This window comes from Histomonas meleagridis (assembly GCF_020186115.1).
Source record: "Histomonas meleagridis strain 2922-C6/04-10x chromosome Unknown contig_40, whole genome shotgun sequence".
NCBI lineage: Eukaryota > Parabasalia > Tritrichomonadida > Dientamoebidae > Histomonas > Histomonas meleagridis.
This window is the reverse complement of record NW_027150884.1, coordinates 450416-464908: the sequence shown is the minus strand read 5'-3', so window position 1 is coordinate 464908 and position 14493 is coordinate 450416. Positions and strand designations below refer to the sequence as shown.

Genomic DNA, 14493 nt, shown 5'->3' with positions numbered 1-14493 from the left:
CATCATAAAATATTTGAAAAGAATTCACGAAAAATATAACAAAAATTAAAACATTTTTATGTTTTTTCTTTTCGCTTGTTTTCATTTTGTTAATTAAAACTTTAAGTTCATAAAATAAGAAAAATCCCAAAATAAAAAAGTTATACATTAGAACTTGAACAGTTTCACAGAATTTGAACATTTTCTTCATGAAGCAATTATTCATTGAAATTGCTAAATTTGCTTTTAATGAAAAATGATTTAATACTAAAGAAAAGAGCCTGAAATAATGTTTAACATATGAAATCGGTAATTCTAATAAAGGGAAATGACACTTATTTTTTCTTGTGCTGATGTTAAAAGATAATGAATCGATTTTTAACATAACAAAGCTTGTGACTTTACTGGATACGTTCTCTTTGTTATGACTTGAGAATATAAAGTAATTATCCCTTTTGGGTTCTAAAGTAAGGTAAGGCGAGTGTTTGAGTGTTTGGAAAATAGATAATTGATCACGAATAATCTTTGAACCTGAATTTTGTGGAGAGGTTTGTAATAAGCAAAAGAAATACATGGGGAAAGCCAAGAAGAAAAAACACATTTGTGAGAAAACTTCGGAAACTTGCTAATAAATCAGTCAAAAACGATACAGATAGCTTCAACCGCTTCGCCTTTTCGTTGTTAGTTTATTCAACTTTTACAGGTATGCGTTTTATTGTTTTTGCAATCGGAGGATGTTCACAAGGCTACAACACAACGTTTTTGAAAAGTGACAGAAAATTACCTTGAAGCAGTCAAAAAAATGAAAGTAAGAAGATGATATCGTCATCTTAGATTTTTGAATGATTAACGTTCAAAAAGTTTGTTCCAACACAATTAACAGACAAATGTATTGAATTTTGAATGGGGCCCCTTATACAATAACTAGTGACATGATGTAAAAACAATCCGAAAAAATAATATAAAACAAAAAATATCAAATTATGGTGATAATGCTAAAAATATTTATTTGTTTTATTTGATATTTATTTTATTATTTTATATTTCAAAATAATATTTGAAAATTATTTAAATTATTTTGCACAGCACTTATGTTTGCATCAGAAACAGTTAAATTCTTCTTGAACATGAAGGAAAACATACAAAAAGTTGGGGTTTGTTATTTTCAAAACTTTACATAATATTTTGAATGGCTTTATTTCTTGATATCAAATGCTGTGAATGCACAATGGAACAGAAAAAATTTATGGTATTTGCTTCAAATCATTGTATGGTAGGTTTTGATAAAGTATTTCTATAAGAAGACCTTTTTGGGGCTTGTCGTTTGTGTTATTTACCAGTAAAATATATAAGGTTAACAAGGGATAATTTCCAATTGTTGATTGCTGGTTTAAAGTGTCTTTGAATATTTCTACGATTCAGTAATGTGAATATTTTTCGTATATAATCATAACACTTTGGTCCAAGAGAGAATTAGATGGCTTAAACCATAATTGCTGTACCACAATAATTTCTGCCATGAATATTCCTTTTTTCATTATTTTGTATTCCAAGAACTAAAGTGTTTTGGAGAGAATCTAACAACCGATGAAAACACTGTGTGAAAGTAACAATTTAAACAGTCGAAAGTCTGCTAATATCGGTCACAATATGACGCAGGTTCACATGATTCAAAAGCATACTAAATACAAATTTATTCCTTACCCATAAAAACAGAAAACAAATGTTTCAGCTCAGGATCGTCAAAGTTTCCAAATCTTTTCACAATTTCATCGGCATCAAAACTTGAACTTTCTTCGGACTCTTCATCTTCAATTGTTATACTATCACTAATCTTTGTATCTGAAATTAGCTTCTTTGAAGACTCTAAAACAGATTCAATAGATTTTGTCTTTTCACTTTCTTCTTCTGTTTCACTCAGTTTGAAATTTTCAAGAATATGAATATTTGGTTCAGACAAATCATCAATTTCAGATACATTTGAATCACTACTAGCCTTTGATGGAAAGGATTGATTTACCAAATCATCAATGTTTTCGATACTTGATGAAATTTCGCTTAAATCTGTTGTATCACTTATTTCAATTGCTTGTACATCGAAAAGTGTTATAATTGGCGTCTTAGTAAGTTTAATGTCTTCCTCATAATTCGAAAACAAACATTTAGGAGATGACAATGAAAGTTGTTTTGGTAAAGATTCTGATGATGAGATGCTATCATCTTGTTTCTTTATTTTATTTTTATTTTTGTTCGGATTCATAAGGTGAATTAGTTGCATTATTTCATCTTCTTCGTCAATTTCATTTTCTAAATCATCTATATTTGTTTTGTTTTGTTGATTTTCTTCTACATCGAAAATTTTGTGAAACTCTGTTTGAATGCATTTGATGGAAACGTTTTTCTGTTCGTTCACAATACACTCAACACCAATACTAGAATGAATGTTAGAAGTAGGTGGCTTCCATCCTTTGGATACTGCTTTTTCTTTCCAATCGGATGAAACATAGCTTGGCGGGTTCCATCCATTGGCAATTGCTTTGAGAGACCAAGAAGAATGTTTTTTATGCCGACTTCGATGCTTGTGTTGTGACTTAGAATGTTTGTGGTGTTTGCGCGTGCTTTTTTTAATTTGTTTATCTGTGGCTGGTTTTTCATTTGATTTTGACTCATCTAATATAGGACGGCCAAAATCAGGATCTATGTACTTTTGGTTCTCAGGAAAACCAAGAGCAACTGTTACTGTTATTATACCAACATTTTGACCATTATGAATACTTTTAAGATCAATTGATTGATTTCTGTATAAAAATGTAAGAGGTTTACCTTCACACTCAACAGATTCTTTAGAAGAAAGTGGAAGAAGTGAAAAGGCATAAAGTTCAGATTCTGTATTGTATCTACGATAAAATTCAATGACTGGAGTGTATTCACTTAGTGAAAAAGATCCTTGTTGGGTAAAATCAAGTGAATATCCACAACGAAAATTTACGTCACTGTTTATACACCAAACAGTTTGAGTTTCGATGATTGGAATTGTTGGCATAATCCGAATTTTCAAAAACAGTGAAGTCATAGAACATCCAACCAGGTGAAATGCTTTTGTAACACATATGAATAGGTTGGTAAATGGCTGAAATTGAGGTGAAGATATTGATTTAACTGGAAAATATGAAAAATTTTCTTTTGAATTTAATCCATGACTGTTTGATTTTTCTTCATCTGAATACTTTAATTTTCCAAATGAAAAAGAATCATCGAAATCAAACATCCCTAATTCTCGCACGTTTAATTTTTTAACAAACGGCTTCCACAAGTAAAGTTCACAAAATATTATATGAGAAAATATTTTGAGTAAAATAAGCGATATGCTGAAAATGTTGATTTAAAAACAACGATTTAAGTTAAATATGTTGATTAACAGATCATCTTATTACTATGGTCAACAATGAGCTTGATTTTTTTATTAATATAATCCTTTAAATTGTGAATCATTGAGAGAATTTTTTCAGTTAAATTAATTACTTACCTAAAATTACATATATTTTAATTTTACTGTTTTCTCCACAGTTTATTATACTAAAGAACTTGTAGCAACATATAAAAATTGATTTTTTTGAGATTCAACAATTTCACAAACTTTATTCAAACAAAGATAATTGAATTTACCAAAAAAAGTCAGTGCCACTGTAAAGTAAAGAAACAACAGCAATTCATTTGACAATTCTAACGGTTTTATTTGGTTAAATCATGGCGACACCAAAAACAATTATTTTATCAACAATTGATAACTCATTACAAGCACTTGTTGGACTATGTCAAACGGCCATGGAAGGATCAACATCAAAAAATGACAAAGATTTCATAAAATTTATATCTGGTTTAAGTCATGTTAATGATAATGCATTTCAAGAATTAGTATATACGTGTGGTAAAATTGGCGCCAATTCAATAATGGAATCATATCAAAGTCTTCGTACAGCTCTTCCACAAATTGATATAAATCAAAATAATAAGCCAACATGTGAATCCAAACTTGTTCAACACTTATCTAGTGTTGATTGGAGTAACCAATATGCACGTGCATCAATAATGTATGTTGTTAATCTTTTCATTTCAAATACAATAGCATCATTATGTGAAGAACTCAACAATATTGATAACTTTGATAAAGCCAGTGCCACCAAGCTTTATAATCAAATCATCAAAGACTCACTTATCAAGCATAATTCCGATATTGAGTATGAAATATATTTAATTCTTGCCAAACATTGGTCAAAAGCATTATCATTCTTATCCAATGTCATTCCAGAAGAGTCCTTCAACTCCGTACAAGAAGCCTTTTCCATTTTTGCATCCCAAAATAATTCCAAACCATCATTGTTTCTTGCACTCTTATCACACATTGTCTATAAATTTAAGAACATCAATGAAGTTACCAACATCACCAATCCAGTTTATGGATATTTTAGTTCAGGTACATGTCGAACAGAATCAGCAAGTTTCTTATTAAATGTTTGTGGACAAGCGCTTAAACAAATTCCAAACTTTCACAGCCATGAATTATTCCGCCAAATATTAGAAAAGAGCAAATTATATGACGACAAGAATTCCTTTGAGTTATATTCATTCATGTCGACATATTCGGACAAATTTAATTTTAAAGATTTCATCACAAAGAAAATACCGAAACGAATTGATGGGCCACATAATCAAACGCAAATATTATCTGCTTTTATTCGTGTAATGTATTTACAGAATTATATACCAAAACCCATTTTACAAAAAACACATGAAAACTTTAAATGGGTATGTAAATCAGATACACAAACATTAAATAATATGTTACAAGTCATTATAAATAACATAAGTAATTTATATTCCAAGAAAACATTTGATTTATTTATTGATTTAATATTACAAATTGCTTCGAATGATTTTACTATGTTTTGTAATACATTATTAGAGAAGTTATTAGATAAAGAAATATATTCTGAAATCAAATCCGCATTATTTTTAGTGTTTTCTCGAATATTATCAAAAGAATCAAAATTTTTGGAATATTCAAGTTATGTAACACCAGAATCCATTAAGAAATTCACAATGATAGTTACTGAGAAATGTACAAGTGAAATTTCTAATATACCTAAAGAAGATTGTTCACCTTATATTCCATTATCATTAACAAAACAATTAGAAAACATTTGTTCATCAAATGATAAAACAGATTTAGATATTCATAAATTATTAAGTCGAAAACCCGCATCTTATAAAACTAATTTAACAGGACCTAAAACATTTGTTTCAACCATATTAAATCGATGGAAGAAAGGATTAAATATTGAACAAGAAAATTGGCCTTATAATGCAACTAATTTACCTAATTTCACACCAACATTTGTTAAAGTTAGTTCACGAAACTTTGCAATTAATGTATTACAACTTGTACCATATTTATTAGATTCATTTGATTTATTAGAACATGTTTGTAAAGTTGTAGCGAATGGTTCAACAGAAAATAGTTATACAGCTTTAAGGATATTACAAGCATCAATACATTTAAAGCATGAATATGTCTTAGAAATATTAACATCATTATATAAGTTATCTATTAATAATTTAACATTTGAATCATTATATGTAACAATTAATGCATTTAAATGTATTTTAGAAACAATTAATTTCGAAAAGATTCCAATTAATAATGAAATGACAACAATTTATATAAAAATTATATCAATTGGTATCTGTGCACCATATTATCAAATACGAGAATTATCATTTTTAACTTCTTCATTAATACCTAATTCATCAATCTATAATTTCTTTTCTGATGATAACTTAATTGCATCTAATTTAGCACGAGATAATGCTATACATGCAATATTACCTGATTATAAGAAAGAATTAGTTGAATCATTAAAGTTATCTGATGTTGGAGGTAGTAATCAATTATTATTATATATATTTTATTTATCAGCATTTGGTTCTACAATGGATGCTAATTATAAATATCAAGTATTCGATGCTTTATCACAAGTAATTAAGTTTAATAAGGATTTATCTTCTTCACCTTATTTCTATTTTAATATTGTATCATTAATATTAGCAACTTCAAGTCAATCTGATGATCCTTCACCTTATTTAGATTGTTTATTAAATATTAAAATCGAAAATAAAGATATCGCAGATTGTGCATTATTATCTTGCGCTAATGTTAAATTATCGGAATATATATTAAACTTTTTAATTGGGAAAATTCGACCATTTACATATTTCTTTTATAAATGTTCTTTAGATAATTCATTTATAGTAATGCAAACTTCAGGTGATACATTTTCACAAAACTTACAACGTTGTTATGATTCATTTATGGATTATAACTTTAAAGTTAAAACTATTGAAAAAAGTCCCAATTTTAAAGTAGATGAAACTAAAATTGATACAAATTATTCAAATTCTTTATATGATTTTGCAATAGCTATTAAAGAAATATTTAAAGAATTATCAGAAAAACAAAAATATCATTGTGGAGGTATATTACCACGTAAAGAATTATCTAAATTATTAACTAATCATAGTGTATCTAATGAAACTAATTATATTTTTTATTATAATTTATCATCGACTAAATCAAATTATTCGAAAGCATTTCAATCAGCATTTGTTTATTGGTGTAAAATAGCTCCAATACCTGATCAATATTTAAAGAATGAAGGATTAATAATAATAGCATCTAAAAATCAAGAATTTGCATCTACATTATATTCACGTTATTTCATCGTATTAACAAAAATATTTATTGAAAAGTCAGTACCAGAATATAATTTCTTTTATGGAATTGCATCACAATTCATAGATATAACAACAAATAATATCTTAAATTATATATCTACAACAATTATGTTACCAGAAAATGATGATGATATTAATTTTACTACAATTATATATCAAAACTTAGGTTCATTATTAGCTATAGCTTATAAATATATGATTAGTACTATCGTTGAACAACGTATTGTAGCATTTGATTTTGTATTCATAATTAGTTGTACAACATTTTTAATAACATTTGGATTAGATAATACAATTAATTTCATGAATAAGTTAATGAAACATCGTGAAATAATACAATCGAATTTATCCAAATTTGTACATATTGATATATATGAAATTAATGAAATCTTATCAAAAGAATTTAAATTCTTAAGTGAACAATTCATTAATGAATGTTTTATCTTAGAGAAATCAACACAACAAAACATTGATTATATAACAACTAATAAACAAAGACAAGATCAAAAGACATTACAAGCAATATTACCTAAAGGTTCATTTAAGTCAATACGATTAAAATCATTATCATCAAATAAAGTAACAAAAGATAAAATTAATTATTTGGAAAATGATCGCCAAGCATTAAATTCGGCATTAAATAATCCACATGTAATCCAACGATTCTTTGTCGAAATAATGGTACCATGGAATGAACGATTCATTAATAAAGGTGATCAAATCGGTATTTATCAAGGATGTTTCCAATATTATCAACGATTTTCATTACATTCATTTATCGAATTATTATTAAAACTTGATTGTTTATTACCATTATCAGATCCAATTACTATTATTCTTAAGACGATATTCGAAAATGCTATCGAACAATTCTTATTAAATGTGATTAATATTAACTTCGAAAATCCTTCATTAAGTGATAAATGTAAAGATTTGTTATTATACGCTTATACACAAAAGACAGAAATAGTAATAAATCATTTCATTAATTACTTAAACGTTAAACATTGGTTTTATCGACAAATACAAATCGAACAATTAGATACATTATTTGATTTCCATGCATTCTTAGCTCAAGTTTGTGGCGATTTAGTTGACGATGATTATGATGATGAAAAAGAAAATAATGGTTTAACTTCGAAAATACAATACAGTACGTTTATGCAATTCATATTAAACTTAATAATTAGTTTTATCGATGAAGGAGTTTCTTCTATACAATTAAATGTACATTATATTTTGGCTTATTGTGTTATACATTATCCATATTTCGAATCAGAATGTGCACAAATTATTACTAAGTTAACAAAACTCACTACAAATGCATCAATTAACTTGGCAAAGCCTAAAACCGAATTAATCACAAGAAGTTTCGATACTGTCGGGCCATGGTTATATGAGGCGATAATTAACTGTTTCACCGGATTATCTGATATCTCATTATTCTTGATCCAATGGGGTTTGAATTGTGGTGACTCTTGGATAGCTTCAATGGCATTAAAAATGTATTACTCGTTAAATTATCCAATATCTCAAGAATTGACAAAATCAATAATTAAATCAATTATTATAATTTCGACAATATTAAATGAAATCACTTCCGGTAAAACTTTGTCTGACCCTAGAAACATTGCAAACTTGTTTGAAAGAAATAATACAAAGTTAAATAATTTTGAAGATGCTTATAATCATCTTGAACAATTATATATGTTATTAAGTCATGCAGAACCTTCAGAGTTAATTTATCAAGCGTCTTGTAGTATATTACAATGTAATTTCCAGGTTCATGCTTCTTTAGTTTCAGCGGCAATTCACAATATAAATTTGTGTAAACAATTCATTTCGGAATATAAAAACGTCTCAAATTTGCCATGTTTAATCTCATTACTTTTGAATACAACTTATACAAATAAATCAATCAAAGAAACTTTTGAAATAATTATTTATTTGCTCAAAGAAAAAGTGAAAAACGTTTTTGGCGATTCAAATAAAATTTACAACACCGCTTTGTATGCAATAGCGCCTTATATTTATTCGACTGGTTCAACTCATGAACTAGATAGAACATTCTCGAGCGATGTAGGCGTTGAACAGTCTTTAATTATGTTAGCTAAAAATGATGAAAATGGTTTCCAAAGATTTTATAAATCTTGTGGTAATGATATACAAATGGATCGGATTTTAGATTTTTATGCTTCAATTACAAAAATTGGAGATGTGAAAATGTTAAAAGTTGTATTTACATTTGTTTCATTCTTCCTTGAAAGCAAAAAAGTTGAACCTTCTTATTCTGCGTTAAATATAATAGCTAGTGAAGCTAACCAGAAGAAAGAAGTTGATTTACAAGAATCGATTACATTACTTTTCCAATCTTTAATGAAGCATTCCTACGGTTTTATAAAGGATTCAAAAATTGGCGCCAAGCCGGTCTTTCAAAAAGTTGTTCTCGATCAAGAATTCAATGTATTTGACTGGAAACCGTCGGATGAACCATTTGACAAACCGTCAAAGTTCCCGCCAATTTATTTAACAGATTTAAAGTATATAAGTTCCCCTTCTCTGAAAAAATTAAATGAAATAATAAATAATATTCATGTTGAACCATTTACCGGTTGGCATGATATGATAGAGAAACAAAAGGCTCAGATATATGAAAAAGAAGGTGATGATATCGAAATTACTATGGATCAAGACTTAAAGGAAATGTTAAAGACAAAACAAGAAAGAGAGGAAATAGCAGATGAAATTTTAAAGCATACAGAACCAAGTCAGAATATTGCAAGTGGAACATTAACCGTGGGCGCACAGGTGAAAGAATTGGCGGCTGCTGCAGTGTACTGCACTGTTGATCCGGGATTGTTCTTGCCAACACAGACAGAAATTGACGAAATTGGTGAATTCGATGATACTGAATTCCCATCTGTATTCCCACAACAGTGGGCTGAATTAAACTAAAATGAAATTTAAGATTATGTGTAATAATTTTTTTTTAAATTTGAAGTAATTTCCAAATTGAAATAATGATTTAAGACATAAAGAGAACGTAGTACTGCACACTGATAAATCATCCAAAAATAAATTTTGAGATTAGAACATTTCCATTAATTTCAAATGGCGAACAAAACAATTTTTCGAAGATGGCAATTTTCAATGCATTTCAATTTTGAATGTTTACAACAGAATTTTCAGTAATTCATTAAAGAACAATCGAAAAATGTGTAGAATATTTACTCCAGTGTTCCTATTCAAGCCGAAAGATTTGTTGAGTCCTCTTTCAGAACTGTTTAATGATTAATTCCAATTATTGATATCGTGAATAATACTATCCTTAAAAAAACAATTTCTGAAAAGATTCTTTCTGCTAATATAATTTTGAAATATAAAATTATTAAAATAAATTTTAAACAAAACAAATAAATATCTTTAGCATTAATATCAATTCCTTCTTGTTCAAGAAGTAATTTAACTATTTCTGTATGACCTTTTTAAGATGCATACATAAGTGCTGTTTTAAATAATTTAAATAATTTCCAAATATTATTTTGAAATATCAAATTATTAAAATAAATATCAAATAAAACAAATAAATATCTTTAGCATTAATATCAATTCCTTCTTGTTCAAGAAGTAATTCAACTATTTCTGTATATCCTTTTACAGATGCCCAAATAAGTGCTGTATCAAATAATTTAAATAATTTCCAAATATTATTTTGAAATATCAAATTATTAAAACAAATAAAATCTTTAGCATTAATATCAATTCCTTTTTGTTCAAGAAGTAATTTAACTATTTCTGTATGACCTTTTTCAGATGCTCTAATAAGTGCTGTTTGAAATAATTTAAATAATTTCCAAATATTATTTTGAAATAAAAAATTATTAAAATAAACATCAAATAAAACAAATAAATATTTTTAGCATTAATATCAATTCCTTCTTGTTCAAGAAATAATTTAACTATTTCTGTATAACCATTTAAAGACGCATACATAAGTGCAGTTGTAAATAATTTAAATAATTTCTAAATATTATTTTGATATAAAAAATTATTAAAATAAACATCAAATAAAACAAATAAATATTTTTAGCATTAATATCAATTCCTTCTTGTTCAAGAAGTAATTTAAATATTTCTGTATAACCATTATCAGATGCAAACATAAGTGCTGTTTGAAATAATTTAAATTATTTCCAAATATTATTTTGAAATATCAAATTATTTAAATAAATTTTAAATAAAACAAATAAATATCTTTAGCATTAATATCAATTCCTTCTTGTTCAAGAAGTAATATAACTATTTCTGTATAACCATCTTCAGATGCTCCCATAAGTGCTGTAGCAAATAATTTAAATAATTTCCAAATATTATTTTGAAATATCAAATTATTAAAATAAATTTTGTTTTTAGCATTAATATCAATTCCTTCTTGTTCAAGAAGTAATTTAACGATTTCTATATGACCATTATGAGATGCAAACATAAGTGCTGTATTAAATAATTTAAATAATTTCCAAATATTATTTTGAAATATCAAATTATTTAAATAAATTTTAAATAAAACAAATAAATATCTTTAGCATTAATATCAATTCCTTCTTTTTCAAGAAGTAATTTAACAATTTCTGTATGACCTTTTTCAAATATTGACCCAAGTTAGAACTGGTTTCGAGCCAAATAATCATAACCATGAATGATTGACAATTGTATGAATTAATATCCACAGTATTTCCGTTTTTAAGCAGATCAAAAAATGGTCCTTTTTATCCTATTTTTAAAGAAAACATTTATTTACACATAACAACAAAATTTTTTGATGAATTGTCAATGACCAATAGTTCGCTTCCATCTTGCTTCCATTGTATTGCATTTACTTCATTGACTTTGTTATCCCTTACCAGCCAAACTTTTCCTTGTTGACTCCACAGCGCTAAAAAGTTGCTTCCTGTTGAAATGGCTAAAATGTCTTCTTTTGTTGACCATTTTATCATTTCTACATCTTTCTTAAACACAAGCACATACACAAGAGAAATCGTTTCAATATCCCAAATAAACACAGCTTTTGGCGTTTCTGCATTTGTAGTTGCTAAAAACTTATTCGAGTTTGACCATTCTAAATTTGTGATTCCGCTCAAAAATTCATTTTTTTCAAGTTGTACAGGAGGTTCAACAAAACGCATTTCTGAATCATCCTCTACATAAACACTTATAGAATGTCCGGAAATGTTCGTTTCATGAAGGAATTCGGCCAAAACTTTCCAATCACTTGAAACAAGTAAACGTACATAACCGTCATAACCGCCGACAGCAATAATTTTTGAGTTTTGACATGGAATCGCATTCGTAATGCCAAGATACCCATCATAAGCGGAATAGTCGACAACACGTTGAGTCTTCATGTTAATGATCTGTAGTAAATGATGTGAAATCTCATCAATGACAATAAGTGTCAAACCATCAGATGTCCAATAAACGGTTTTGGCATCAAGCGTGTTTAAGTTAATGGTTGTCTTGCGGCGATAAGTGTTAAGGTCAAAAACAACTGCTTCATCATGGCCATTTGAACTACGAACTAAAATTGCAAGCATATTACCAATCGGTGAAAATGAAAAAGCTGTTTCAGAGTTTTTGGGAGAAGGAAGACGATGAACTGATTTGGATCCAATATCGAAGATAAAAAGTTGTGATGCATATACCCCACAAAGTAAAATGGATTTGGAATCAGGTGACCATAGCATTTTTTCGATGTTAATAATACCACTTGATAATCCCATATATGGGATTGTAAGGTTATCTTCGTCAGTACGTAAATTTTCAACAAAGTAAACTTGTATTGACTTCTGGTTATCCATAAGAATAGCAATTAATTTAGAGTCAGGAGACCAAAGGAAGGTAGATATAACATCAGGACATTCGATTCTTGATACAATTTGTAATGAAAGACAATCACGAACTTCTATTGTTGTATTTCCAAAAATTGAACCAATAAAACGCCCATCTAAACTAAAGTATACAGGTTCAGGATTTGATGTGTTGAGCTTTATTGGTTCTCTAAATCGAAATTGGTACATAAAAGGCGGGATTCAATTCTTTGGTTTGAAAATAAACGTCTTCATTCCAAAAGCGCAAAATTCCATTATTTATCAATTTCATTATATAAAAAAATTTAAAAACAGATCGCTGATAGTGTAATGGTTATCATGTAGGATTGTCGTTCCTGTGATCCGGGTTCGATTCCCGGTCAGCGAGTTTTTTTTATATATTTTCAACAATAAAAATTGTTCATTTAAATGATAAATATCATTGTAACAGTTGTCCGCGTTGTTCAAAGTTGCGATCAATTACAAATCAAATAATTTTTATTTAATTCCATTTGGTTTCTGTGCGAATGCCATTTGCACCATTTCTTTACCGATTACCATTCTATTACAAGTCATAATAAAGTTTGCCGCCTCATAAACATTTTGGAACTTAATCAAATTCAATTCCTCCAACAGTTCAGCTCCCTGTGGTAATTGTATCTGTTTAATGTCGACTCTTTTCACTATCACATACTGTGATGGGAAAGACAAAGCTTTGTAGTCATCCAAATCCAAGTCTTCCTCATAATATCCGTAGTCCTGCCCGCTGTGGTCATTATATTCCCTAACCTGAAAGTTCGGATGCTGCGGAGTACATTCAATGACCAATCGATGCGTAGAATCTACGGGGCACCCCTGCAAAAATGTCATTGCAAGTCGCGGATAGAAGCTGTTCCGGAATGTTATGATGGAAGTCTTTCGAGTTTTGTAAAAGAATCGAACTCGTTGAACTGGGCCGTATTGGCAAAATAGATTTCGCAACTTATCAAAGGTTATGGTGTTTTCATTATAGTTACTAACTGTGAGAGTTCGAACAAAACTTGGATCGAAAATTACAGGTCGCCAAAAATCAAATACGGAATCGATTTCACTATTGGGTTCAAAAACAAAAAAGGGGCGCTCGCCTGCAGTGGCTTCTCGGAGTTGTGTAAATTGGGCTTTGGCATATGGATCAGTAAAATCATAACTTTTAGAATTATTAAATTTGATAACAATGTCATGATTCTTGGAATATTGTATACGGAATTGGAAACATGGAAGATGGCGTGGGGAATTGGATAAGTTGGCAAGGACTAATGAGGCTTGTTCAATTGTTGCCATCTGAACAAGAGCATATTTAACCGGTTGCTCAGGTCCAATGGGTTGCATAAAGGAATTGGCAGCAGCTTTCTCAAAGCAAATGATCTTAAGGACTTTGCCAAAATGTGAACATTCATCATAAATGTCTTGGATGCCTAAATAAACTCGGAGATTGATTACTTGAATACAAATAACAGGTGACGGGGCCATTTTGGTACCCGCCGAAAAAATTAAATGAGTTATTGGCGACATTGAAACTTTGATTGGATAATCTTGAATTGTTAGTTTATCGCGATATATTGCCAAAAAGTTTTGAGCTAGATATGGATCAGCAAATTGAACCAAAGCTTGATTTTCAAATAGATGGTAATATTCAATTTGATAATTTTGGAAAATTGGAGATAAATCGGAAACGTTACAGAGAGGAGGAAGATTTGAGAGGTGGATAAGCCTATGAACACCATCGGGAGCTGGAGGACAGTCCCATGGATTTACTATTTTTCCTCTCATTAAATACCGGGAAAAGTGACAATGACCGCCGAAATTTTAGTTTAGTGCA

At 28.7% G+C, this 14493-nt stretch overlaps 4 protein-coding genes across 4 annotated transcripts; 1 reads left to right on the top strand and 3 right to left on the bottom strand.

The window, feature by feature from the left end:
* Positions 1-1672: 1672 nt before the first annotated feature.
* GO595_006162 (uncharacterized protein) lies at positions 1673-3022 on the bottom strand (the record flags this gene model as incomplete). Its single annotated transcript, XM_067919484.1, has 1 exon — positions 1673-3022. The coding sequence occupies one exon, from the start codon at positions 3020-3022 to the stop codon at positions 1673-1675; it is 1350 nt and encodes a 449-aa protein (XP_067773758.1).
* Positions 3023-9393: 6371 nt separating this feature from the next.
* Positions 9394-9726, top strand: GO595_006161 (uncharacterized protein; the record flags this gene model as incomplete). Its single annotated transcript, XM_067919483.1, has 1 exon — positions 9394-9726. One exon carries the CDS (start codon positions 9394-9396, stop codon positions 9724-9726), a length of 333 nt encoding a protein of 110 aa, XP_067773757.1.
* A 1835-nt stretch (positions 9727-11561) lies between these two features.
* On the bottom strand, positions 11562-12845 carry GO595_006160 (WD repeat-containing protein WRAP73; the record flags this gene model as incomplete). The annotated part of the gene is made up of 1 exon (XM_067919482.1): positions 11562-12845. The coding sequence occupies one exon, from the start codon at positions 12843-12845 to the stop codon at positions 11562-11564; it is 1284 nt and encodes a 427-aa protein (XP_067773756.1).
* A 288-nt stretch (positions 12846-13133) lies between these two features.
* Positions 13134-14444, bottom strand: GO595_006159 (polypyrimidine tract-binding protein-like 3; the record flags this gene model as incomplete). The annotated part of the gene is made up of 1 exon (XM_067919481.1): positions 13134-14444. The coding sequence occupies one exon, from the start codon at positions 14442-14444 to the stop codon at positions 13134-13136; it is 1311 nt and encodes a 436-aa protein (XP_067773755.1).
* Positions 14445-14493: the final 49 nt, after the last annotated feature.